The 25,366-nt window shown below is 48.5% G+C and overlaps 1 protein-coding gene across 4 annotated transcripts in view; it reads left to right on the top strand.

Annotated features, from left to right (window-relative positions):
* The window catches only part of ACSL6 (acyl-CoA synthetase long chain family member 6), a 54,149-nt gene that overhangs the window by 13,741 nt on the left and 15,042 nt on the right, over positions 1-25,366 (top strand). For all 4 annotated transcript variants that reach the window (XM_054079660.1, XM_054079662.1, XM_054079663.1 and 1 more), the window contains exons 2-10: positions 12,463-12,683; positions 13,891-14,005; positions 15,292-15,356; positions 15,834-15,935; positions 16,077-16,176; positions 16,599-16,777; positions 17,314-17,346; positions 18,198-18,249; positions 23,281-23,354. In XM_054079660.1, coding sequence (XP_053935635.1) covers positions 12,463-12,683; positions 13,891-14,005; positions 15,292-15,356; positions 15,834-15,935; positions 16,077-16,176; positions 16,599-16,777; positions 17,314-17,346; positions 18,198-18,249; positions 23,281-23,354 — 941 coding nt within the window. The remainder of the gene's footprint in view (positions 1-12,462; positions 12,684-13,890; positions 14,006-15,291; positions 15,357-15,833; positions 15,936-16,076; positions 16,177-16,598; positions 16,778-17,313; positions 17,347-18,197; positions 18,250-23,280; positions 23,355-25,366) is intronic.

Raw genomic sequence — 25,366 nt, forward strand, 5'->3', positions numbered from 1 at the left:
GTGCGATGCTTCATGGGCAGCACCCTGCAGGCAGCAGCAGGCCCGGTTTCTGTGAGCTTGGTGGCTGGAGGCAATGCCAGTGGATGTTTGGCTGCCTTGGCCCCACTGCAAACACTTTCTTCACGATTGTTGATATTACAGGAGGCAACACAAAATTGAAATTTGACCAAGTAAAGAGTTCCAGTCCAGTCTGAGCTATCAGTGAAGTGATGCAGACTCACACATGGCTGGGAAGTGCTGTACAAAATGTTCCTGTTCTTTCCTATCCTCTGCAGGATTAGCTTCGAGCATGCCAGTGCGTTGTCTCTTAAGCATTATGGAACATCTTCTGTTAGAAGCTTGTTTAGATTTCTCTGTCACTTTGGGGGATGCATTCCCAGGGCTGCCAGCTTTGTTTGAATATAACTCAAGAGCTGTGCAGGATGCAGGAACCACTTTAAGTTGGTGCTGCCAACGAAAGAAACTGCAGCAGCTATCCCAAAAAGGTTTGCTGGATTGGACCCCTGCACCATTCCCGGGGCCACTGCACGAATATTTGTGCTGGTGGCTGGGAAAGGCAAGTTGGGAGTGGGAATTATAGCCGGGGCAGGAGGCAGGTAGCAGGGCTCCTTGCATTGGTAGGACTTGTTATGGCATCCAGCCACAGCCTGGGGTGAGGTGGGGCATCACAGCGATGATCGCATGGGCTCGGCTGCTGCCCGTTCTCGGAAGGGCAGGAGGTGGAGGAGTTTATGGTGGGTCAGGGAGAGCTGCCCTGCTCTCACCAGCTGGGGCCAGGTGAAGCAGAGGGTGGCCTCTGTGGGTGCTCACTGCAACTGCACACTGCAGTTTAAGCATTAAACGAAGCCACCGTGAGCCATGCTGCGGCCAAGGCCTTCAGCTGCCCTCCCTGCACGCACACCTTCGGTTCCATCGTGGCACCAGTGTTTATGATGCCAAATGGTCACTCCAGGTGAGGGTTTTGGTTAGAAACTATTTTGTCTGCTCTTTCTGTGAGGCAGTTATTTTGCTGCCTGCTCTGGGTTGCTGCGGATTGGGCATAAGGCAGAGGGGAGCCCCAGCTGGGAGGTGGAATCCCCAGAGCCCCGTCCAGCAGTGGCGTGGCTTTGGGCCACCGCATCATGCTATGCAGACAGCAAGTGGAAATCAAACCTGGCGCAGCATGTGCATACATCGGGAGAGCATCCAGGGCCGGCTCCTGCCTTCTGGTGTCCCTTCAAAACCCATCCCTGTATTACTGCAAATGGTCTCGTGCCTACTGGCCATGCAGAGGTGGTCAAGAGCTGAGTATGTATGGTCATGGAGAGCTGAGAACCATCAGCAGCGGGACCTGCCTGCAAGCCTGTCCTTGTGTGGTGGTGACGTGCTGTGGGGACAGAACAGAGCCATACACGCTTATGTGTTTGCTTCTTGCCTGCCTGTACATGTGAGACTGGAAGAGTTCACCCAAAATCTCCTTTCCTCCACCTGGCCAAGGGCTTTGCAGGCTGAGATGACCACAGAGAGCCTCACTCTGGCGTGTCAAGGTAGGGAGACTGAAAATGAGCCCTGTAGCGAGCTGCAGAGGGGGTTACATCCCACCTGGGTGCATGGAAGGGCAGTGTATAGTCTGCAGGAGTACAAAAAGTGATGCCAGGGGCTCTAGGTAGCCTGTGGGTTGGGACACAGGGGGTGCTGCTGCAGTTGAGGCTGAGGCAGAGAGCACTCCTGCAAATTAGAGCCTCTGCTGAGCAAGGGAAGATGATGTGCCATTCATAAAAGAAAAAGGGGGGAAAAAAAGAAACGAGAATAATGAAATGGGAATTAGCAAAATCTGTGGCTGAACTTCCCTGGCCGGTGGGATGCTGTGGTTGGATGCCCCTTTCCTTCTGCTGGCTGGTGGTCCCTGTGCTTCTGCATTGACCAGCACTCGCGCTGCGGCAAAAACTTCAGGTTCCTGGCATTCTTAGCGGGACCACGGCCTCTACAGCCACTGCTGAGATCCATTGAAATCCAATCAATAATTGAAGGCAAGTGTCAAAACTTTGCCTGGCAACGAGCCAGCAAGCTCTTTGCAGAGCACCTTTGTCCTTCTGCTCTGCAAAACCGGCTGTCATGGGTGCAGCTGTCTTTTCCCTCTCCATTCAGTGCTTCTCTTTGTACTCTGCCCCAGATAACTATTTTTATGCAATTATTTAAGCTGTTTGTTCACTGCCTGTCATGCGGCTTTCAAGAACCATATAGTATATGGGACAATCGACTGTTGGCGTCACTGGAGGGGGGGAAACACCACAAAAAAAACAAAAGTAGAAAAAAAACACACACAAAACCCAACTAAAAACAACAAAACCCCTTCTTCACAAGAACTGGGATTTACAAATGGTCCTGGGGTGCTTCTGGGAAGTAGAGGAGCTTTGCAAACACTCTGGCAGTAACTTCCAGATCTGAACCCCAGCTCTGACAAGAGCAGCACTGTGGTGCAAAGCAGGGACAGAAACCAGCTCCACTTTAGTGATGCCTGTGGGATGCAGTGCTTCAACATGAACCCTGGCAGATCTTTAGTGAATGCACTGGCACCTCTAAACTCTTTTCCACAAGGCTGAAGGGCAAATTCTCCTCTGCTTTAGTTGCCCCCATGCATTGCTTGCCTGAGCTGTTGCCTGCAAGCATGGGTGTGAGGATGCGGGCAAGGAGGGGGTCAGGCTGTGGCTTCTGCAGGTGACGTTTCGCAGTCCCTGAGCTGGTTTTTGGCACAGCTGTGTGAGCAGCCCCGATAGAGCTGCAGGCAGAAGACCAAAGAACCAGAAAACCACACAGCTTTGAGGGTTTGCTTTTTCTTCTGGCTAGGTTATGATTTAGCTTGGAGGAATCGCCTGAGCCTGCTTTGAGCAAGAGCACAGCAGCCACGCTGGCACGAGAGGGATGTGGTGAAGGTAGTGGGTGCAAAACCATCCCAGGTGGATTTTGCCATTTAATCGTCATCCTCCGCAAGCAGAGGCTGAGTTTTTTTAGCCTGGTCGATGAAACCTTATGAGTGGTTCATCACATGCTAGTGCTGGGTAACGTTTTAAGGCCATTTCAGTGGTTAGAGGAGCTTTTTTGTGCCTTTGGCAATTGATGGACTTCAGAGAAACAAAGCTCTGAGCTGTTGAGTTTTTCCCTTCTGGTAGGAAACTTAAAATACTTGCATAGGCTTCTTAATGCTTCATTACCCAGACAAGGAACAGATTTGGACCAGGATCCCAGTCTCAGCTTTCCTGTACGCGGGTCACAGTGGCTTCAGAGTCCTGCTGTGCTGATCTGTTCAGAGTTGTAAAAGGTGTTTTTAGGTTGTCTCATACCTGTGAGCTGTGCCAGAGCTTGACAAGGAGGACTCGGGACTGGAGAACGAAGCTTTCTGTAAGGGGTTTGGCATCTGCACTGAATAGGTGGCCCCAGTGCAGGGGGATGAGCCGGCAGCGTGGCTCCGAGCACAGGCATTTCCAGCCAATCGAGTGGTGGGTTTTGCTTTCTGAAACATTACAAGTGTGTAAAGTAAGATCTCCAGCATGACTACTGAATTATTTATGGAATAATTTCTCTTGGCAGTATGCTGTAGATATTTTAAATACTTTAAATACTTCTGTTTATGTGTGATTACTGCGCTCTTTCTGTAAAATTGGACTTTCAGGACATTGAGCTCCTTGTTAGCATTTTTCCATTTTTAGTGGATGCTTGCAAAGATCTTGTCTTGCAAATGCATTTCTCATCAGAGCCTGGAGCCTGAAGTGGGAGGGAGCAGAGGCCAGTGCTGCTTCTCTGGGTTGCTTGGAGATTCCCATCCTTTTTCTGTGCCCTGCCTTTGGCATTGGATTAGTGAGGCGGCTGCAGGGTCCCTGAGGACCTTGTGCCCAGTGCCAGTCTCTACTGGCGGCTCAGTCCCCAGCAGACCTTGGTGAGAAGGCGTGTTTTGGGAGATGTCTCTGCAGTAACGCTGGTGGCGCAAGTGTTAATCAGTGGGAAATTTATTTTTCTATATATAGGCACACACAAATACATCCACATATGCAGATATATAATTGCATGTGTATATGTAATGGTATCAAATCCTTTGGCTGCCTTCTCTTTGAGACAGTTTTTCTGCACCAAGCATTTTTCTGCCTGCTTCTGCTAAAAAAAAAAAAAAAAAGTCCTGCTGACATCACTGGGCCAAATTTATCGCACAGCCCCAACCACATCCTGAACCCTTTCATTCATCCTTGGCTTCTCCCTGCAGCAACTAGAGGTCACTCAGAAGCGTTGCTGGCTTCCTCGCCATGAACTTCATCTGCCTTATTCCTCTCCAGCAGATCAGAGAGGCTTCACCCACATGTAAACCCTTTTTCCACGGCAAAAAACTCTGCCTTGCTGGCCAGGGAGGGACGGGGCAGTGGAGTGAGTGGGGAGACAGGGGCACCCAGACGATGTGCCCCAGACACCCAGATCGGGGTGCACCAAAGCCCGGCTGGCTCTGCCTGCGCAACAGCAATTTGGGCTAAAGAGGCTTATGTACCATTGAAACCTCGGTCTTTAGTAGTCATGTTGGCAAACAGCCAGTTTAACAGATTGGATGGGCCTGATTCCCAAAGGAAGGGGAGAAGGAGGTTTTTCATTAGAAAACATAAAATATACACATTATAACCTGTTTTTATTTCATTTCTTGCACACTGGGTGATTCTCCAGTGCCATCTCCTTGGAGAGATGCCACAGCCCCGCTGTGTCCCTTTCCTCTCTTGTCCACGCAAATGGATGTCCAAGAGCAGATACGTATTCTGTGTCCATCGCCTTATGTTGTCGAGTCCCAGCATAATCAGCAAATTTATCACTCAACTCGATCCTGTTTTCATTTTTCTTTTTTTTCCTTCCCAATTATGACTCACTGAGTTATCGTAGAACCATGACAACTAATGCCTTTGCTTTGATTCTTAAATTAAATACAAGGTCATGATTTGACCCTGCAAGGAATTGTGTAATCTAAGTAAAACACGGTAATTGTGGTTTATATATTGTTGCATTAGGGAGTCAATTATTTCATTCACAGTGGGGTAAAATTAAACACCAGCAAGAGTTTGTTTTGGTGGGTAGGTGATGCTTTTCTTTAATGGAAAACATAGTTTAGGTACAAATGTACTGTCCCAAAACCCAAAGCAGTGATGGCATTGCATGGAAGTCATGGGAGTTTGCTTCCATGTGCTGTGACTAAAGGTGAGACATTAAATAGGGAAAAGGGCTGTGGTGAAACACATCCCTTCAGGGCAGCAAAAGCAGGTGAAGTTTAAGAAAGTTTTAAAGAGTATTAGCCTTGTCTCGTCTGATAATCCCCAAAATTGCTGAATCCCAAGTAGTTACTACTGATTAATCCTTGCAGAGCACAGAGAGTCCCGGTGTACGACTCTAAGCAAGTGTGGGATGGCTCAGGGCTGTGGGGATTGCCGGTGCTGAGCTGCTGGCAGAGGGATGTGGGTCCGGCAATGATGTATCTTGGGTCACCGTGGCCGCGTGTTTATACCTCAATTGCCTGTGTGGGCCAGGAGGCAGACGGAGTCCTGCAGAAATACGTGAGCCAAGTATCACTTGTTGTTCTGCTTCATTTTGCAGCTGTTTACTGGATTTGGGTACATTGATCTTTCATAGTTTCAGATACTTCTGGTGCTCAAGGTTTCCCCTTTATGTGTATCATCCCTCTACTCTTTCTCAAGCAGTTTGTAGGACTCGCGAGTTCCCCGTCTCACAGCAGTGCAACTCTTCGGTGAGGTTTTCAGTAGTTATTTGTAATGATCAATAAATGTAGAATGGTGTTTCCTCTCTGTGAGCAGCACTGTGTGTTGAGTGTAGCTTTGTGTGTCCTATGGAGTGTGGCATCACCATTTCTATGAATGTTATAGCATAAAACTGTTAGGACAGAGAGTAAAATGGACCTGATCTCAACCTAGCTGAAAACAGAAGGGTGGTCGAGGGCCCTGAACTTTCCTGATTTTCTCCCCTTTAAGTAAAACAAATGAGAAAAAATCTGCAGGCTCAGAATAAATGGAGTATTGCATTTGTAGCTGAAGCACACGGAAGCTGGACTTCAGGTTTTGCTGTTGGAGATCTTATTTGATCATTTGTTCTCATAAAATCTTTTGCATCTCTGCTATGCCAGTGTGGGACCAGCCTGCTGCAGACCGGCCGGTGCCCTCCCTCCTCACCTGAGCCTGGCTGCAACCTAGGGGGACCCTAGGGTGGGAACTGAACGTCCAGATCCCCATCTTCTCTGCCCACGCAAGCAATCTCTGCTGAGGTGCATGGCAGAGGCTGGCTTGGCATCGTCTCCAGTTTCAAGTACGGCAGCGATTAGGGATTTGTAGCCTGTGATCTCCCAAGAGCTGCTGCCCTGGCCAAGTTTGAGAAAGTCAGTGGTAGCTGAGCCACATTTGATGACGGCAGCTCCTCCCAGGATTGCTGTCCCACTGCATGCTTGTGTGAAGCTTGGAAAAAGGGAAAAAGAAAGGCTTCTGCTCCGCAAGCAATGCACAACATCCCCAAATGCCCTCTGGCTGCATGGTTACAGCAGCCTCTGGGCACGCGTTTGGAGAAACACGTTAATCATTGCGTTAGCTTTTGTTTAAATTAGCAAATGGTTCCGGTGTTGCAGCCTGATGAATACCTGCCACCCTTGTGTCCCTGTGAATTCTGATGCTCCCTCACCCTCTGTATAAATGGAGACTCCCATTTAGTGACACAGCCACAAAATGATTTGAGTCCTGTTCTCCAAGTCACCTGAACCTCGTGTGCAGAGTACAGGGGGTGTGTTTCCTTCTGTGAGGGAGGGTAAGGGAGAATGGTCCACACTTTGCTGAGTGCTTCTTTGTGCAAATCTTCTGTCACTGACCCTGTTTCAGGAAAGCAACTACAGATCTCAGAGTCTGGGGTCTGTGGAGCTGAATGTGAGAAAACACAGCTTTAAGGGTTCAAAAAGCTCATCCTGTTTCACTTGAGCAAAATCCCTCTAAATCTCCCTTTCTGGATTGAGATGTTTTATATCCTGTAAACTCTGTTTCCTCAGTGAAACGAGTGAGCAGCCGATGCCGTAGCCAGGGACACGGATCCGGGTGATGGGGATATTCCTCTCGCTGCAGCTCACATGGAGAGAAGCTGTGGGTCTGCAGGCTCTGAGCCATCGCATGTCCACCGGCTGCTTTTTGTAGTTCCCCTCTGCAAATAGTTAATGCTCTCAGACATACTGAAAAGCTGCTTATTTGATTTTGGTTTGGTGCTATAAAGTCAAATGTAAATAGCCTCTTTTTGTGCTTGAATACAGGGATAGTAATTAGACACTTAGCCCAGTTTCCGAGACAAAATGAATCACCCGCCTCTTCCCTACCCCACTGTGAATGCACGGTGGGCAGGAAGATAAAGGCATCTCAAAAGGAGTTCTCCTTCCCAAGCAGGCACCCGGGCACTGATGTAATAGTAGGAAGGATGTGATTGCATGGCTGCACAGGATGGGTAAAATTTTAATTGCATTATGCATACACAAGTAGTTTGAGGCTGTTCCCACACTGGTTTATGGCACTAAAACTCCATTGACTGCACTGGCATTACAGAATCACTTCCAGCAGGAAAAGATCAAAGCCAAATCACACAATAGTGCCATTTGTATCTAAAAAAATAAATAAATAAGCATTATCCCTGTGGTGATGGCCTGTTACCCAAGGCTGGTTGTGATTCAAAGCCCCGTGTCCCTGCTGGCTTCCCAAAGAGTGTCTGCAGAAGCCCTGTTCACCCCAAACCCTGAGCTGAGGAGGTTCAGATGTGATGGCCAACTTGGGCAGCCCCAGGCTGTCGCCCATGGCTGTTCCATCCTAGTACCTTGCCAGCACCTCTTCAGGTCTCAAACCCACTTTCTTCTCTTCCCTCTTGTGTGTTTATCTCTCTTTTCTCTGCCATGGGAATTCTTTAGGAATCCAGTAGTAATGTGAAGTCCCGTTTGGGATAAAGGGAAATGTCAGTGTTTCTGTGTACCACGTACATGGCCGTGGTGCTCCGCTTGCTTGCTTATGGGGGCATGCACCGCAGCAGGGCAGTGAATTTGTCACAGGTAGCAGAAATGGGGCAGAACCACCAGAGAAGGGCTGTGGAGGGTATCGTTCTGCTGTTCCTGAGACTGAGGTGACGGCAGCAGGTGTTCGTGATGCGCTTTGGGGTCTAACGCTGCTTTGCCGATGGGGAAACCCAGCCCAACTGTGCTGGCTTTGTAAAATTTATTATTTCTTCTCATCACATGAGAAATATATTCACAGCACATGTGACCGCGAGGTGTTTACCTGCTCAGCTCGTCTTGTCGGAGCAAGCTGTGAGTTGGGGCAGCCCCAAGCCCTGTTCCCACAAGTGGGGGAGAAGCAGCCTCCCCTGGGCTGGGAGGGAGGATGCTGGGACGTTTCTCCCCTGGATGGACTGTGCTGTTCCTCCCAAACGCACCTGGGTCCCCTTCCTGGCCGCCTTCCCAAGGCAGGTTTGCTGCCCCGAGCATATCAAGTACAGGCTCATCGCAAATCATTTTGGGATTCATATCAAGGTGAACTGTTGCAAGAGCTGGATGAGCCTTGCAGTTCAAAAATCGACTGTGAGCAGAAATGGGGGTCAGTGATTGAAGTTACAGCTCTTGGTCTGAACATGAGGATTCAGAGGTGCTGAGACCTTCCCTTGGTTGGGTAAGTTCACCCTTGAGAACAGGATCTTGTTCTTGATGCATGTTTAGTCTTCATTAGGTTATTAGGTGAAAGTGGGAAAACATGAGCAGAGCAGTGCATGAACCTCAGGTTTGTTCCTCTACTGTATAGGGCCTGGCTTGCACCTCGTGTTGCTTTTGTCCAATTCTAACACTGCCGTAGCTTCGACTGAACTGTAGCCTTGGGGCAGTTTCTTTACAGAGGTTTCTTTTAATAGATGTGCTCGCAAAAAGATGCCTGGTGATGATACCTTCCAAATAGCTTTGTGATACACAGTGGGAAGTGTAAGATCATCTTACGTTATGGTTACCTGTGCTGTAGATGAAGGACATTGTAGTGTTTTTTCATTTCCTAAACAGAAACTGGAGGTCAAAAGTGAGAAGAGCCCAAGGACCTGAGGGATTCTGGATTTGCTTTGTGGTTGTGTACAAGTTGCTTTCTACTCCTGCCTTTCATTACATGTGTAGATGTGGCACTTTGGGACGTGGTTTAGTAGGCATGGGTGCTGGTGCTGGGCTGACGGTTGGACTTGGTGATCTTGGAGGTCTTTTCCAACCTCAATGATTCAATGTTTTTATTGCAACCCTGGCTCTCATGATCCTTTTGCCAGTGCTGCAAACTCCAGATGTCTGTGGATCCTGTACCTGGACAGACGTGCAGAAAGGCCTGATCCTGGTGCTCCCCAGGTGGTACCTGCAGCCAAGCTGAGCAGAAGAACATGGATGTGGCCAAGCGTCCCCCCATGGCAGCGCAGCCGCTGTTCCACTGCACCTACAACCACCTCCCCAAGTTTCTGCTCTCAGCTTGTTTGCAAAGGGGGATACAAAACGCTGCTCCCAGGCTGGTGTGGAGGAAGTCGGCCTCAAGACTTAAATGGGACCAGCAACCGTGGCAAACCGGGCGGCCACCTTTGGTGGGCCAGGCTGTGTTTCTGGGAGCAGACAGTTTTAAGTGGGACTGGCTGACGTGCTTTTGCACAAACAGCTAATTCATCAGTGAATGAATAGCTCCCTGGCTGAGCTCTCTGCTTTTTGTAGTTTGCTAGTAAAAGGGTGTTCACAAGCTGCTTTTCGTAGCCTGATGTGGTGAAATATCGAGGGGAGAAATTGCACTCGGTCTCAGTTCATCCTAACATCATCACAGTCCTGTGTTCGATTCTATCAGTTGTGGAGATTTCTGGAAAGATGCTCAAAGCTCAGGAGAACACTACCGCATGGCTGAGCATTGCTCAGTAACATCATCTGATGCTGTTGCATTTGCTGTGATCGTTGCAACTGTTCTTGGAGGACTTGGTTTTCATCCCAGAGGGTTTGCACAGTCGAGAAGTGCACTCCACTTGGGGGAGTGGAGGTGGCTGTGGGATGCTGGGCTGGGATCGGCGGCAGCATCTGGCCCAAGGGATGGCCAGAGCCCATGGGAGGGAGATGGCCCCGAACGTGAGCCATGCGTCGCTGCCCCCACTCCCTGCTGCTCCTCACCATATTTTAGCCCCATAACAGGTGAGGTTAATTATTTGCTGTGCTCTTTTTGCTAACGCAGACTTAAAAACCTCCCCCCGAGGCCGGTGCGAGGGGCGCCCCTGGTTGCAGGCGGCCCGTGGTGGTCTCTGGGTCAAAAAGGGCTGCGAGAGGGTAGTCCTGACCTTCAGCCTGACCCAGACGCTGTGCCCAGGAGGAAAAAAGCTGGTTTGTCTTAAAGTCAGTGGTGCCATTGTGCGGGAATTCCTGCCCTCCCATGGGAGTGAAGCCCCTCCATGAGTCATTCGGAGCTCCGCAAGCTGGAGCGGGGCCGGAGGGCGAGAGGAAGGGGCTGCCCGGGCTTCTGGAACAGAAAAGCTTTTTCTTTAAAGACCGGCAGTCCCCACTGCTGGTAAAGTCATAAATAGAGCTGTGGGGCTTAGCAGGAAACCTTGAACTGTTTGGATCCCCCCCTCTGCTGCATCTGCTTGGCTTGTCCCTCGCAGGGCTGGCAGTTATTGGAGACTCCCTGGCAGGGAGCCGATGCGGAGCTGCTACTGTAAATACCAGTTACTTAACATGCTGCTGGTGTGCTGGACACCCAAACACAAGTCCCCTGAGGACAGCCTTGCCTTGCACCCCGGGAGCCGGGCTCCTCTCACCACTGGCTGTTTCTGTGTGTGCAGGAGGGCAAAGTAAAGCAGCTTGCAGGGGCTGCATTGGAGGGCCGTGCCCTCAGCCGCCGGCCCTCTCGCTTTCCTGGGGAGCAGCCCCCGTCCCGCGTCTGGCACGGGTGAGAGCCACCCTCCCTGTGCCCGCTGCAGAGTGGTGCTGGCAGGTGTGGGAGAGGAGCTGAGCATGGCACAGCGTTTGGGCCCCTCACCAGAAGGACACTGAGGTCCTGGAGCACGTCCAGAGAAGAGCGATGAAACTGGTGAGGGGGCTGGAGAACAAGTCTTGGGAGGAGCAGCTGAGGGACCCCTGGGGTTGTTTAGTCTGGAGAAGAGGAGACTGAGGGGAAACCTTATTGCTCTCTACAGCTCCCTGAAAGGAGGTGGTGGAGAGGTGGTGTTGGTCTCCTCCCCCAAGCGACGGGTGATAGGATAAGGGGGAATGGCCTCAAGCTGCATCAGGGGAAATTTAGATGGGACATTAGGAAAAATTTCTTCACAGAAAGGGTTCTCAAGCACTGGCAGAGGCTGCATCCCTGGAGGTGTTTCTAAAGTGGGTAGATGAGGTGCTCGGGAACATGATTTAATAGTAGACAGGTACGGTTGGAGTTGATGGTCTCTAAGGTCTTTTCCAACATAATGATTCTATGGTCCTGTCTTGTGCCGTAAAACTTGTCCCCTTGCATATCTCTTCCATGCACTGCCTTCATCACAGAAAAGGTGTTACAGGTTTTCTCTGTGCTTTTGGTTCCAGCGCTGTTGGAGCAGTACCAGGGCTGGCAGCAGGGGTGGGAGGTCCTCAGCAGCCCCACTATGTCCTGCCAGGAGCCGAGACCCCAACTGTTCTGTTCTTATGCCAGGGCAGCACCCTGTGGTACTGCCCGCTGCGGAATACCCTGGCACTTCTGTCTCCTGGGAGCCACCCTCCTTCCCTATGGAGCACCCGGATGCATCGTGGCTGCAGGGTGGGGACCCTGCGGTGATGTGGTCTCAGCCCAATACCCCGGCACTCCCTTATCCCCAGTCTGCAGTCCCTTGTTGGTTTTTCCAGGAAACCTTTAAGAGATGAAATGAAACTCTTTGGCTTGAATCACGTATAATTTACCCTGATGTAAATCATAAGGAACATGAAGTTGAGAATGAGAAGCTGGCTTAAAGGCACTGTGTGGTGTTTCAGAGCGTGTCTGCACAGAGTTGCGCTGGTTTTGCTTTGCTCCATGTGAGCTGAGAGCTTGCGGCCGGAGCTGGCACCGCGCTGCCTGGCCGTGCCGGGGGCTGGGGCTGCCGCGCAGCCCCCATCCTGCTCCTGGATGCAGTCTGGATCCCAGAGCTTGTCACAGCATCTGTCTGCTACAGATCACGGCAGCTGCATCGTCCGATGTACATTTGTACTTGGTTGTCCTTTAGGAGCGAGCTGTCTGCTTGTCCTTGCAGAGATGCTTCCTCCTTTCTCATATCTTTTCTGTGGATGCAGTTCTTCTCAAGCTAAGGTTGTTGGTAGGCAGCCCCGTGGGTCAGCAGAGCTGACGAGGGAAGATGCATCCTCCCCTTCCCGATGCACATAGAGCGTGTGCTGCCCATGCTGTGCCATGACACGACCTGACCGCATCCTTCTGGCTCTTGCAGAGTTTGCTGTTTCGCTCGTGGAGAAGATGCAGGCTCAGGAAATCCTGCGGAGCCTGCGGCTCCCTGAGTTTGATGACCTCAGCCAGTTTTTCCGCAACCTGCCGGCCACGGCCCTGGTGGGCATCGGTGCCTTTGCAGCCGTCGTCGCCTACTGGTTTGTCAGCCGGCCCAGGGCCGTGAAGCCACCCTGCGACCTGCGGATGCAGTCAGAGGAAGTCGAGGTGAGGCCAGGGGCTTACTGGACACAGAGACTGGGCTTCACCCAAGATTTGCATGTGTGGAAGTGACCATGGAGGATGCCAGGAGGTGTTTTTGTTTGGTGTGAGGGCTCCCCGGCCTCATCCTGACATCAGCCATGTAACAAGCTATGCCAGGGATCAATTCCCTCCTTTCCCTCACCTTTTTCTGTAAACTAGCATACAGCCCATTAATTTATTCTCTTAGATTTTCAGTACTGTTTTGGTCTTAGCTTTGCTTAGCCGTCCATAATTGGGAATTGCAGGAACTGCCGCTGCATAGGACAAACCACTGAATGGCAGCAGCCGATAAGGTCAAATCGCTGGCGCTGCTTGTTTGTGCCCGGTACCAAGTTTGCTGCTGTAAACCTTGTGATAATAAGAAAAAGTAGAAAGAAAAACCTGAATCCATGCTTAGAAGCTGAGAAGTTATTAATTCTCATGCTTGCAAAAAGTTTTAAAGTTTAATGAAGCTGCTCCATTTTAAAGAGCAGAAAATTGTTTCCACTCAATATCTGCAAGCGTGATGAAAATTTAAAGGCTTTTGTGTCATCCCCTCTAAAACCTTACTGTCTTTAATTCCAACAGCTTTTTAAAAAGGTGGAAGCAATTTACATTTTCCAGGATGCTTTTTGCTTGTGGTTAAGGCTGCAGGGAGACTTTCTTCTGGCGCATAGCAGTCTCAGTTCAGTTCTTCTTGCCCTGCATGCCTCCCCTTGCCTGCTCCTAAACCACCCCTACTGAACCCAGGCACTGGGCTCTGGAGCTTGGCCTCTGCTTTAGTCTGTCCTTGGTGTTGGTCTGGATGTCCCTCAGAAGGCACTGATGATGCCAGTCCTGGGACCTGTGGAGCCAGAGCAGCTGCTCCCCCCACGACATCCCCATTCCATTACTTGCATATTTACAATTCTTCCTCAAATCTCCTTGGGAAATGTCAACCACCTCTTGCAGGAACGAGCCGAGCCAAATACTCGTCTCTTTGGGAAGGTTCTTCTCCATGTTACGGGGTGCTGAGGTGGACATCACACCTCTCCTGTCCCTATGGGTGTTGGGGCAGGAATATGGTGGAATATAGCTGCAGAGGTCTCTCTACCTTTGGGGAGTGTGCTGTGTTATGGTTCAGGGTTTCCCAGTCTCCTGCTCATCAGGTGGTGGTGATGGCTGTGTCACATCATGTCACTGTGTCACACAGGGCGTGGATGGAGCGCGCCGGTCAGTGATCGGAGACAGCCCGCAGCTGCTGACGCACTACTACGATGACGCCAGGACAATGTATGAGGTCTTCAGGAGGGGATTCAGCATCTCTGGTGAGAGCACAGTGGTGAGGAGGCCTGGGAGCAGAGGTGGGATGAGGTGGAGGACCAGATGATGTGGAAACCCAAATGATGCAGGAGGCTTAGAGCCTTAGGGGAGCTTGGAGAGGGGAGAGGCTGAAAGAGCGTGGGAGCCCGTAGAAGTGCAGGAGGCTCGGATGGTGTAGAGGTCCATTGGAACTCCAAGACTAAAGGAGCATAGGATCCCTCCTATGTGCATTTTTTCTCCCTTAATACCATTAAATTTTACTGTGTAGACTCTTGGTATCATGAGATCGTTTTGCTGCCACTGACATTTTAACATCCTGAATTTTGCAGAATCGGCAAAGCTGATCACACATTATTCATTTCCAGAATGTTTATGAATACTTATGTGGGGCTGATTGTTATTTCTGCTTGTCGCTGCCTCTTCATCAGTAACTCATCCAGCTTACCTTTTATTCCACAACAGGACAGGGTAAAGGACTCTGCCAAAAGCTCTTAGAGAAGCTGATTGTGGTGAATCAGACCATTGCCCTCACCCCATGATCGGTTGTATCATCAAAGAGCTCTCAAACACTTGTGAGACATCATTTCCCACTTTTTGAAAAGCTATGATGGCTCTCCTGTGCTCTGTCATAACTGTTTCTGTGTGCACTGCTTACAACATCCCACCTTGTTGCACACATCAGTTTTGTTGTCAGATTATTATTTTCAGTACCTCCAAAAGCCTCGGTGGAATTGCAAATATTCCATCCTGCAGGACAGGGGTAAATAAAGAACTTGGTAGGTGATTGGACAGATGGATCTTGTGCAGGTAAGTGCAGTTAGCAAATTAATTAAACTTCTCAGATATTCTCCTGTCACGCAGCGCTGCGTATCGTCTTACCCTCCTCCAGAGCAGGCTGTGCTGAAAATAGCAGTTTTCACTTTGAAGTCTTGAAATCAAAAGGAAGCGATAGCAGTGGGAGCAGTGGTATTTGGGTTGAAAGCCCTCATCAGGCAGTAGTGCTTGCTCCATCTTCAGAGAACTGTCCTTTAGTGAAGTTGTTTGGGGGCAAACTGCTGCTGTCCCCTCTGCAGCTCTGTGAGGACGACTGAAGCGACTGTTTGGGAGATCCCAGCCGGTCCCCCGTAGCCGTGCTCATGTGTTTAATTTAATGGGGCTTGCTGTGGGCTCTGCCCCAGGAGAGAGAGACGACCCAATAACAACAGATTGACTCTTTGAGGTCTCTGCTGCATCTCCACACCGTGGCATTAACTCCAGGTGCTATCCCTGTAATTCTGCTTGTGTCTTCCAGAAAACGGCCCATGCCTGGGGTTCAGGAAGCCCAAGCAGCCCTACCAGTGGCTGTCCTACAAGGAGGTGAGCTGGAGATGACATTCCCTGCATAGTCCTCTGCCCTGCAGAGGAAGGGGGTGTCAGGGCACCTGTTGGTGACACATACACCCTAGACCAGGACGTTGCTAAAGTGTCGTGCAGGCGGGTTGGCTTGTGGGGCCCAGCTCAATGCTGTTGGCCACTCATGACAGCAGCACTAACACGCCATGCCTGATCTAGTGGGACGTGTTGCTGCCGTGGCAGGGGGGGTGGAACTAGATGATCTTTAAGGTCCCTTCCAACCCAAACTATTCTGTGATTCTATGCTCAAAGCCATAGGGCACTGCCAACCAGAGGTCAGCTGCTACTCATCTACTAACAGCTCTTGATAACAAAGAGTTGGGCTTTTAGGTAGCAAACACTATTTGAGAGCCTCCCTGTGTAAGCTTTGCCTTTGCTTAGTTCAGTATTGCTTATATTACTCTTTTTATGTGGGGTTTTTTTTTTCTCTCCAAATCACAGGTGACTGAAAGAGCAGAAGCTCTGGGTTCAGGGCTGATTCAACAGGGCTGCAAGCCATCCACGAAGCAGTTCATTGGGGTCTTTGCTCAAAATCGTCCAGAGGTGAGATTTTAAGTTCAACTTGATGCTGTATTAGTATTCCTGACCTGTGAGTTTACTTTATACTTGAAGCTTGTCCTCAAATGTGTTAAATCTGCTTCCATGGCCTCCTTCTCACCTTCATGCTTTGCTGTGCTCCTGCAGTGGATCATTTCTGAGCTGGCTTGCTACACCTACTCCATGGTGGTGGTTCCCCTCTACGACACCTTAGGTCCTGGAGCCATTCGTTACATTGTCAACACAGGTAAAAACAAAATTGTTGTAATCTTCACAGAAACGAGTTTTATTGCTTAGAATGGTTCATTTTCTTCAGGTGTCCTCATGCTGGGTCAAGGCTGCCTCTGCTGCTTTACCCCCATGCCCCGTCCTGCACAGCAGTGGGTGGGGCTGCTCTGGTGGCAGGAATTACTCCAGGGCCACCCGCTCCTGTGGTGCTTCATATTTTGCCTCCTAGATTTTGTAGCCCACGCGATGAGCAATTTTAGTAGTTTTTAAGTCACCTAAAATGGTATTGATTTTCTAAGAGAAATGTATGTTATATTCTAGGATTTGTGATGCTCACCTCAAGTGAGTATCAACTGATCCGAAGTTAGCTATGAGCCAGCAGCCAGTCTTGCATTAAAAGAGATTTGCTGTAAACATCTCCCTGTCCTGCTTTTCTTCCAGCTGACATTTCCACAGTCATTTGTGACAAACCTGAAAAGGCCAGAATACTCCTTGACCATGTGGAGAGGAGAGAAACGCCCGGTCTGAGCTCCATCATCCTGATGGACCCGTTTGAGAAGGAGCTGACTGAGAGAGGGAAGCGCTGCGGGGTTCGCATCCAGACCATGCAGGAGGTGGAGGTAAGTTTGCTCTCCCTCTCCTTTTATGATGCTTTGTAGTTGCCGTAGAAAAGCAGTGAAATATAGAGGGACTTGTGAACTGCATGGCAGGTTCAGTGTATGGAGGGCACTAAAGAGCAGCTTGTGGCTGATAATATTGATGCTCAGTGGAGTTGCCTCTTGGTGTTATTCCTTCTTGATGAGACAGCCAGCATTTCAAATCTTCCTTGCTCAAATTAAGGTATCGGCTGCTATTTAACCCTGGGAAGGGGGCTTGCTATTCCAGACACTGTCCTCCTACGTGTAAGCCTACAGCCTTACACTCTTATGAGACAGCCTGGATCCAGCTTAGGCCACCCAAGCATTACTTGAAATCCAAGGATGACATTGCAGTCAATGCAGGAAATTTGGGATAGAAAAGATGACTGAAGTGTTAGCCATGATTTTTTTCCTGCTCTAGTTCACACTCTCCCTTAGTCCTTTGCAGATTATTAGCAAGCGGGTTACACCATAGGGGTTAAAGTGGAAATAATTCTTGTTGCTTTATTCTCTTTCAGGACTGTGGCCGTGGGAGTCGGCATGTGCCTGTGGTGAGTGTTGGCATGCTGCTTTTCCCATTGCCTGGGGACTGTCGATACCACCCACTGGAGATGTGCAGGATTTGCTCCATACCTTCCGCCTGGGACACTTAACTGAAATAGTTCATCCTGGCTGAACACATTAGTGGGGCAGTAATTAAATGCCATTGTTAAGCCACACTAATTCTACTGCCTTACCCAGGCAGCACTGGGGAAACGCGTTTGCACTCTGAGCTTTCCAGAGGGGTTTCTACAGCCTGAAACCACTACTTGGCAGTATTTCTCTGGGATATTTTGGGAAAATTGCATTGATGTTTTTCACCGGCTGCTCATACTCATTCAAAACTTCAAAAGCAGCTTCTGATTTCCAGGTCACTTATTTATTCGTTCACACCCCAAAATAGCACACACAAGCAGTGGTGCTGAGAATACAAGGGCACGACTGGAAATGGGAGAAAGCAGCAGCTCCAGAAAGTCTGACTCCTGTTGTGGATAACCATATGGTTCCAGAATTTATCTGGATATCAGTAAACTATGTCAAGTTTCCCCACACCTACGGGTATAAGTGGTATCTTTGGAAATGTTAACTATAAGAGAAATGCTCCACCAAAGTCTTCTTACACTAAATCATTCCCTTAATGCGGCTGGAGTGAGGCATAAAGGAGGAATAGTCTGCATCAACTGAAGAAACCTGATAAAAAGAGTTTTATGATGATCTTTTTATAGTTGCTGTGGGGAATGAAAGCTTTTTATGCCAGAGCTGAAGTATATTTGGTTTGATCTTTAATACAAAGACAACAGTCTGCCATTGACCCTTCTGCATTTGATTGATGGGATTTCTTATTCTCCTTCTGTATTTTTAGCCTCCTCGACCAGAAGATCTATCAATTGTCTGTTTTACTAGTGGCACTACAGGTAAAAGAGGGATTTTAATCTCTTATCTTAGAATGGTTTATAAAATTAATTATTAATACCACCTCAGTATGTGCTTACTTGCTGTTATACTGATATGACAATGACATTTCTATGCGATTTTAATACTTAAGGATATATATGTATGCACATTTCCATACACTGCAGATTAAAATAGTTATGTTTGTTTTTCACTTGTATTGCCCAACATATACTTTGGCAGTATGACTTTTCAGTTGTCTAGAAATCCGCCTGTGTTTCCGCTTCCCATTGTGCTTTGTAGTTGTGAAGCGTGTGATTTGAGTGGTTTTTATCTTCTGCAAATGTGTTAGAAAAAGAAAGCGATGTGGGTTCCCAGCATTCCGTTCTCTGTGTCCGGAGCACACGGGTGTCCTCTCTGCAGCGTGTGCCCCAGCCTGCCCGTGGCCTGGGGCGCCGCGGGAGAGGAGCCCTCGCTGCCGCTGCTTGTGTGCCGCTGCCTCCTTTTCCTTGGAGAGGAGCAGCAGCATTTTTCTGCTTGTTCTTAGCAGACTCGGTGCTTTCTCCTCTCTGCAGACGCTGGTTTTCATACAGCTTGCAGGAATTTCGTACTCTTGTGAATTCGACCTCTGTATCATCTACCCAAAAGCTGTGTAGGTGGACAGAGCGGATGCACGAGGCATCGTTGCTCGGGGAACTGCTTTTATACTTCCCTGCAAGGAAGGACCATGCTCCAGGCACTGCTGGAGCAGCTTTTCCAGGCTCAGCTGTCCTCTCAGGATTGCCTAATGCTTGGTCCTCCCTCAAAGCATCCTTGGTTTGGCCTCTGCTCACTCAGATAAGCAGAAGGTGCTGCTTATCACCAAGCTGCCCTCCACGGGGCAGCTGCTCAGCCTGCAGCGTCAGTGAGTGAGAGGGGCCATCTTCATCTTCCAGCTCCTGGAGAAGACCTGTACTGCGGATCAGGTAGGCAACTGCTTTATCAGCTCCAAGAACAAACTCAAAATGTATGAAAAGGCTTTGATATTTTTTTTTTTAAATTTATTTTTAACCTTCACACATTGCCCTTAGTTTTGAGATCTGTGCCCTTAGTGCACCCAAGGCCGTGCACGGTGTGAGAGGCTGTGACTCTGCGCCATCGCAGCAGCGGAGGTTCCTAAAAGGCAAAGGTAGAACCAAGTGCAGGATACAGACACCGCAGCCGTGGGCGCCGCTCTGCCCGGGCACAAAGGGGAATTGTAGAAGCCCAGAGGAGCTGTGCCTACAGATACAGCAGGGCACAATTTGTTTATGTGGGTTTTATAGTGCAGAGCAATTATTTTTTTCAACTCATGTTTTTTTTTTTTAATATCTTTATTTCTAAATCTGTGATTGTGAATAGGGAAGGGGTTTTTCTTTTTTTTTTTTTTTATTCGCCAGTGCAGTCGTGGGTTGGTTTCTGACTTCGTGCTTTTCGCAGGAACCTGTCTGAAGTTACAGAAACTGTAACCAGGGAGCTCATTGGTGTTCTCCCATCCAAACCAGACACTGTAAATTCTGCAAATCATCCAGAAACTAAACTCTCCCAGAGCAATGCTTTGTGAACCCCCAGCCCATCGTCTGCTGCAGGAGGGCTTTGCACATCACTTTCTGGCTTTCCAAGGGGTTGCACCGACAGTCTGGTCCATTTCCCATGTTGTGTTTTGAATGTAAAAGGCTTGGGTTTTTGTATAGCCCACGTCAGGATATTTTTAATGACCAGGTACAGAATTTTCTTCCAACGGATATGTTCTCAAGAGCTTTTTTAAATTCTGAGGGGCTCTAAACATTTTTGTCTGGTGTGAAACAAATCTTTAGCCACAGGGTTTGTAACCTGGAAACTGTAGAATTGTAAACAATTTTAGATGCTTATAAAAAAGATGCAGAATTGAATTTTAATGTGTACTTTCCTTTGATAGGATCAGAGGTCCAGGCGCCTCCCCAGGGAGAAGGGCTGAGCTTGGATGACAAGACCAACTTTTGCTGTCGTACCAAGAGTGCTCAGTACTCGGAACTGCACCAGACACGCGCAGATGTCCCCAAACCACTAGGATATATTTTTTTACCCTGGCTACTCTAGAGAAGCAAACTGTCACTTCCTTACAGTTGGATAAAAATTGCTTCCCAGCAGTTTCTCACAGCCTGCCAGCGCACATCCCCGGCTGCTGGAGGCTTCAGTGGGGAGGAAAGCACTTTCATCCTAAAATGCCGATGGATCACACCCCAAGGAAGGGCTGGAGCTGCTACTTGGAAAGACCCATTTAACAACGTAGAAAAAGTTCTTGTGTTGCTTATGAGATCTGTGAAACCAGCCTGGCACTGAGACGAGGAGAAACGGCCCTACCTGGGCTATCAGCCACCTGGGTTTGCAGCGCACCCGTAACAGTGTGTGATCAGGGTGTGTCTTCACGACAAAATTCATGCTTGAGAGCAGTGTTGGAGGTCTGGCATTGGACTTCTTTTTTTTCCCTTTTTTTAAAAAAAGCAGTGTTGCTTTTTTTTTTTCCCTCTCAGAATTGTAGTTCTGGAGAAGGGCTCATAGCACGGGGCACCTGCTCTGCTGGAGTAACTCTTAGAATAGAAGAACTACAGACGGTCAGAATTCAGAGGAATCCCCCAGCCTCAAAACTGCAGCTCCACCACGGCAGTGTGGTTTGTTCAGGATTGCTCCTGAGGAAAGCTGTTCTGGCTCTAATGCTGCTGCTCTGCTTTGATGCTGTTAACGTCACAGCCTGTCCTGGATGCATCTCCTGTTGCAGGCAGGACATGAGGGAAGGAGCCAGGACATTCACGCTGCTTCCAGGCACGCCACGGTGGTTTGAGCAGAGGTACTGAACTTGCATGGAAGTCAGAGATGGAGTAAGTAAATGAGTCTGAGGTCTCAAAGCATCTGAGGAGTCTTCCAAACAAGTGGAAAGAGCTGTGTTAAATTGCAGGAATCATAGACTCGCTTAGTTGGAAAAGGCCTTTGAGATCATTGAGTCCCAACCATACCTGTCCCCTACTAAACCATCCCTGAGCACCTCACCTGCCTGTCTTTTAAAGCCCTCCAGGGACAGGGACTCCACCAACTCCCTGGGCAGCCTCTACCAGTGCCTGAGAACCCTTTTGGTGAAGAAATTTTTCTTAATATCTAATCTGAACCTGCAATGGCTCCAGTTGAGGCCATGAAGACCCAAGATTGCTGCTGGTATAGCCAGAGAGTGCAATTTTTTGTTTCTGAGCTAGTACTGAGCACATCTTCACTGACATGCGACCTGCCCACATGGAGAAACTTGTGCAATGCCGCAGAGGTGCGGCTCCATGTAGAGCTGCAGGGGCTGAGCATGCATATTTGTCTAGACATAAATAACAGGAGCAATCTTCTGGGTGATTGGCATGGATTTACAGCTGACATTGGTTCATGAAGTATTCTGGGGATCCAGATCCACGTGTGCACCCAGCTGTGAAGATAAGTGCCTTGAAACAAAACCTGCCTGTCTGTGCTGGTGCCCACAAGCTCTGTCGTAGGCACCTTGGGGCAGGAGCAGTTGTGGTTGGCAAAGAAGTCAGCCCCAGCTTCATCTCTGAGCTGTGGAGGAGGACGAATGTAAATGAGACCAAAATAGCTTCTCTGCACTGTGTTCATCTGCAAGTATTTGGGATTGAAGTAGTCGGGCACTGGGAACAACAAAGACAGGTTTTCAGTTAAAGACATTGTGTTCAGAAAGTCCTGCTTTAGTGCAATAAATGTGTGCAATAATTATGATGTTGTTTGGGCCTTTATTTAATTATTTGAGAGGCTGGCAGGCCACCCTGGCTCCTGGAGCAGGGCCTGAGCCGGGCTGTGCCGCACGGGCACCGAGGTGCTGCCAGCTCCAGACTGCCCTGAAACCAAGAGGATGAAGCATATTTTTCCTGTGCTGAAACTGTCTCACAAAACACCATTGCCCCTTCCTTGTCAGAGGAAACCAGGGTGCAATTCTGACTCATTTACAGCTTTGCGAGTCTGTGGCACCCAGCACTGGGTGTGACAGCCCTGCAAAGCTCTGGAGCGGCTCTGAGCCTGCCCTGATCTGAGTGGATTAAAACAACCACCTCAAACAGGCGCTGGAGGGGGAGGTTGGCTCCATAGTCTTTATTTGAGCTGAGCTACACCTTCTTTTTGGAAATAAACCATTGGAGGGCAGTGGCAAGGGACAGTGCTGCGACAGGACCATGCGCCGGTGCTGCAGGTGGGGCATTTGGAATGGGACCCTCGGCTCCAGTTTGTGTGCTCAGGGGTTTCCTCCTGCACGTGCAGTGTTTCACAAACACCATATTTTGGCGTATGAACAGATATGAAATCCAGAAATTGTATTATGGTGTAAAGGGGGGATTTTCAGCTTGGAAAAAGAGGGTGGAAAAGCAAATATTGAGCGCGTGGAGCTACCCAGGCAGGTGAAATGCACAGTGCTGGGCGCTGAGGTGATATGCTGAGGCTGAGCTCCCTGTCTCCAGGACACATCTTCTCTGCTGCTGATGTTATTGATGATTTCTCTTAATGACAGTCTCAGGGGGTTGTCTTGTAGCCTTATTTTTACCATGTATTACCTGCGCTTTCTGCGTTGTTCAGGTTATCCAGCATGCTGGTTAAGTAAGAGCTTAACAGCCTCTTAACCGGAGTTTGTTGGTCTTCAGGATCGTTCTTGGTCACAGTGTGTATGAAATAAATCCTACCCAGGGAGGCTGGGAACAGTTGGACCTTGTTCCTTGAGTGGCTTCATCCAAGTGCTCTCATAAACCGCAGCTGGGCTAGTTCCGGTGGAAAGTGTTAATCAGAGTCTTAAGTAGAAATGGTTACAGTGTTGTTTTATTAAATTTTGAGTATTGCAGTGAGTGCTTTTGATGCATATTATTGTACAGAAATGACTGCAAAAATTGCGTAGGTTTTAGAACTCAAAAAGAGAAATTCCCATTTTAAGCAGTTCCTGGTTTGATTTTTCTTTTTTTTTTTGTTAAACTTTTGGTAATTATCTCCTGATTCATCTTTTAAAATCGCTCTCTGTTTCTTTCCAGGAAACCCCAAAGGTGCAATGCTGACCCATGGGAACGTGGTGGCTGATTTTTCAGGCTTTTTGAAAGTGACAGAGGTGAATACCCTGATCTAGAAAATGTTGCCGTGTGTAGAGTGTGTGGGTTAAGCTGTGTCCCTGTATGGGCTGGGAGTGTGCTCCTGCGGAGAAGAGGTGGAATTACTCTGACTCAGAGGGCCAAATCCACGGAAGTGGGAGCGAATCTGAGCTTACAGCGTTGGAGGGCATGAAATCCCCTTTCCAGCTCTGGCTCCCTGGATCTTTTGGGCTTAAAGTGCTTAAAGTACCTGCATGTTTCAGACAATGTGTAAATTTGTGTTTAGAAATGGTATAGAAAGCAGAATTATCAGGTTTTATACAGGTTGTACCTAAGTTAAAGATTTTTTTTGTAGTAAACAGGCAGTCCTATAAAGTAGTGATGTAAACACGGGGTGCACAATTTCTTACCTTATACCCCTTGCTGGGCTTATCGCTGCTGCTGAAAGTACTGCAGCCCTCTTTCTTAATCCTCAGTCGCTCTGAGATTTCCACACTGCTGTTGTAAAAAAATTTGGACACGTGATGCGAGAAATCCCACTCAACTCCTGTGTTCAGGTACTTGCAGGGATGTGACTCCAGCCGTTTGCAGGATGAAATGCCAGTGTCGCAGCTTGCTGTGTCGAGCCCTCGGGCTTCACAGCGCAGAGCTTTCGTTGGCTTCAGGGGTAGCGTTATGCACAAGGGAAGGCTGAGGTGTAGATGGGAGCGAGCTTCGAAGGGCAGGAACATTTATGTTGGAAGAGAGCTAATATAGAGGGAGCTGTGGAATCGGCCAGGACTGGATTTAGTGTTCACTGATGGCAAGGGGACTCTTTGATTGATCTCGAAGGTATCAGATTGAGACATAAGTCTGCTTTAAGTGGTTGTAAATCCAGTAGCTTCGGTCTCCAGAGCATTGCTGGCAAGAGCGTGAACGCCTGCAGCAGGTCCACACGTTTAGGGCAAAGTCTAAACCACAGTAATGAAAACAAATGAAATGCAAAATACTTGAAAGCAGTATCATTTGATAAAATAGAAATACCTAAAGCTGAGAAGTACTGGAAATTTGCCATTTACATTCTTCTGTGCCAGTTTTGCTGAGTTCAGTCATTTTTATAAAGGAATATTTTTTGAAGCGAACCTAGAGCTTTATTATAAAGTTGTTCTCAAATGCCAAGAAGCTGGTTTCATTTTTACATTTAATTGGGCAAGTGTGCCAGCTGTGAAATACAGTTCAATGTCATCATTTTGGTCCAATTTAAAGCCCAATCATCTGTTGTCGGGGCACTTAAAGTAGCATCAAAGAAAAAAAGCAGCATAGCTAATGATGATAACAGTCTGACGTTACCGTGCTCGCAGCAAACAAGGCCAATTTGAAATCACGTATAAATAGATCGGCAGGGCCTGATGGCTTCATTCAGACTGACACAGAAAATAAGAAGAAAGGAGATGCTTAAAACACTTTGTGGTCCATTGTGTTGGACTTCAGTAGGCAATAGTTGGGAGGCCATACCCAAAACTGCCATGCCTAGCTTTAACTCCAGTAAAACATTCCCTGAGGAATAAACTCCCGAGCCTCCATCCAATGCTGTGTCCAAGGCCATGGGCTCAGTTCTGTCACAGCGGGGGGATGTGCAGTGGGTATAAATGGCTGATGCTGTGAGCTAAGGGATTCTTACCCATTTTCCGGTAACCACTGGCCTCGTTGCAAGTTATTGGGTAATGAAGCTTTCAGTTTTTCTAATGCATAATATTATGGCAAGCTTTCCCCTTGGAAACGCAGATGGAAAGGATTCTTCTCTTTTGAGGTGTGGATCAGGTGAAGGCTCTCAGGGCCTTTGTTTATCCCAGAAACAGAGTTAAACCTCAGCAAACTGAAGACTTTGGTCATTTTTTGTCCAGCCTTCTTTTTCCCCACTGCACCCATGTGTGGGGGCGGTGATAATGCCCTTAAAATCACCTTTTAATCACTTAAAATGATGAGGAACACTAACAGCAATCATTAATTTTTTGCAGCTGAAAAAAAATCATTAATTTTTCCAACATGTTCT

Source organism: Cuculus canorus, chromosome 14 (assembly GCF_017976375.1).
Source record: "Cuculus canorus isolate bCucCan1 chromosome 14, bCucCan1.pri, whole genome shotgun sequence".
Lineage (NCBI taxonomy): Eukaryota > Metazoa > Chordata > Aves > Cuculiformes > Cuculidae > Cuculus > Cuculus canorus.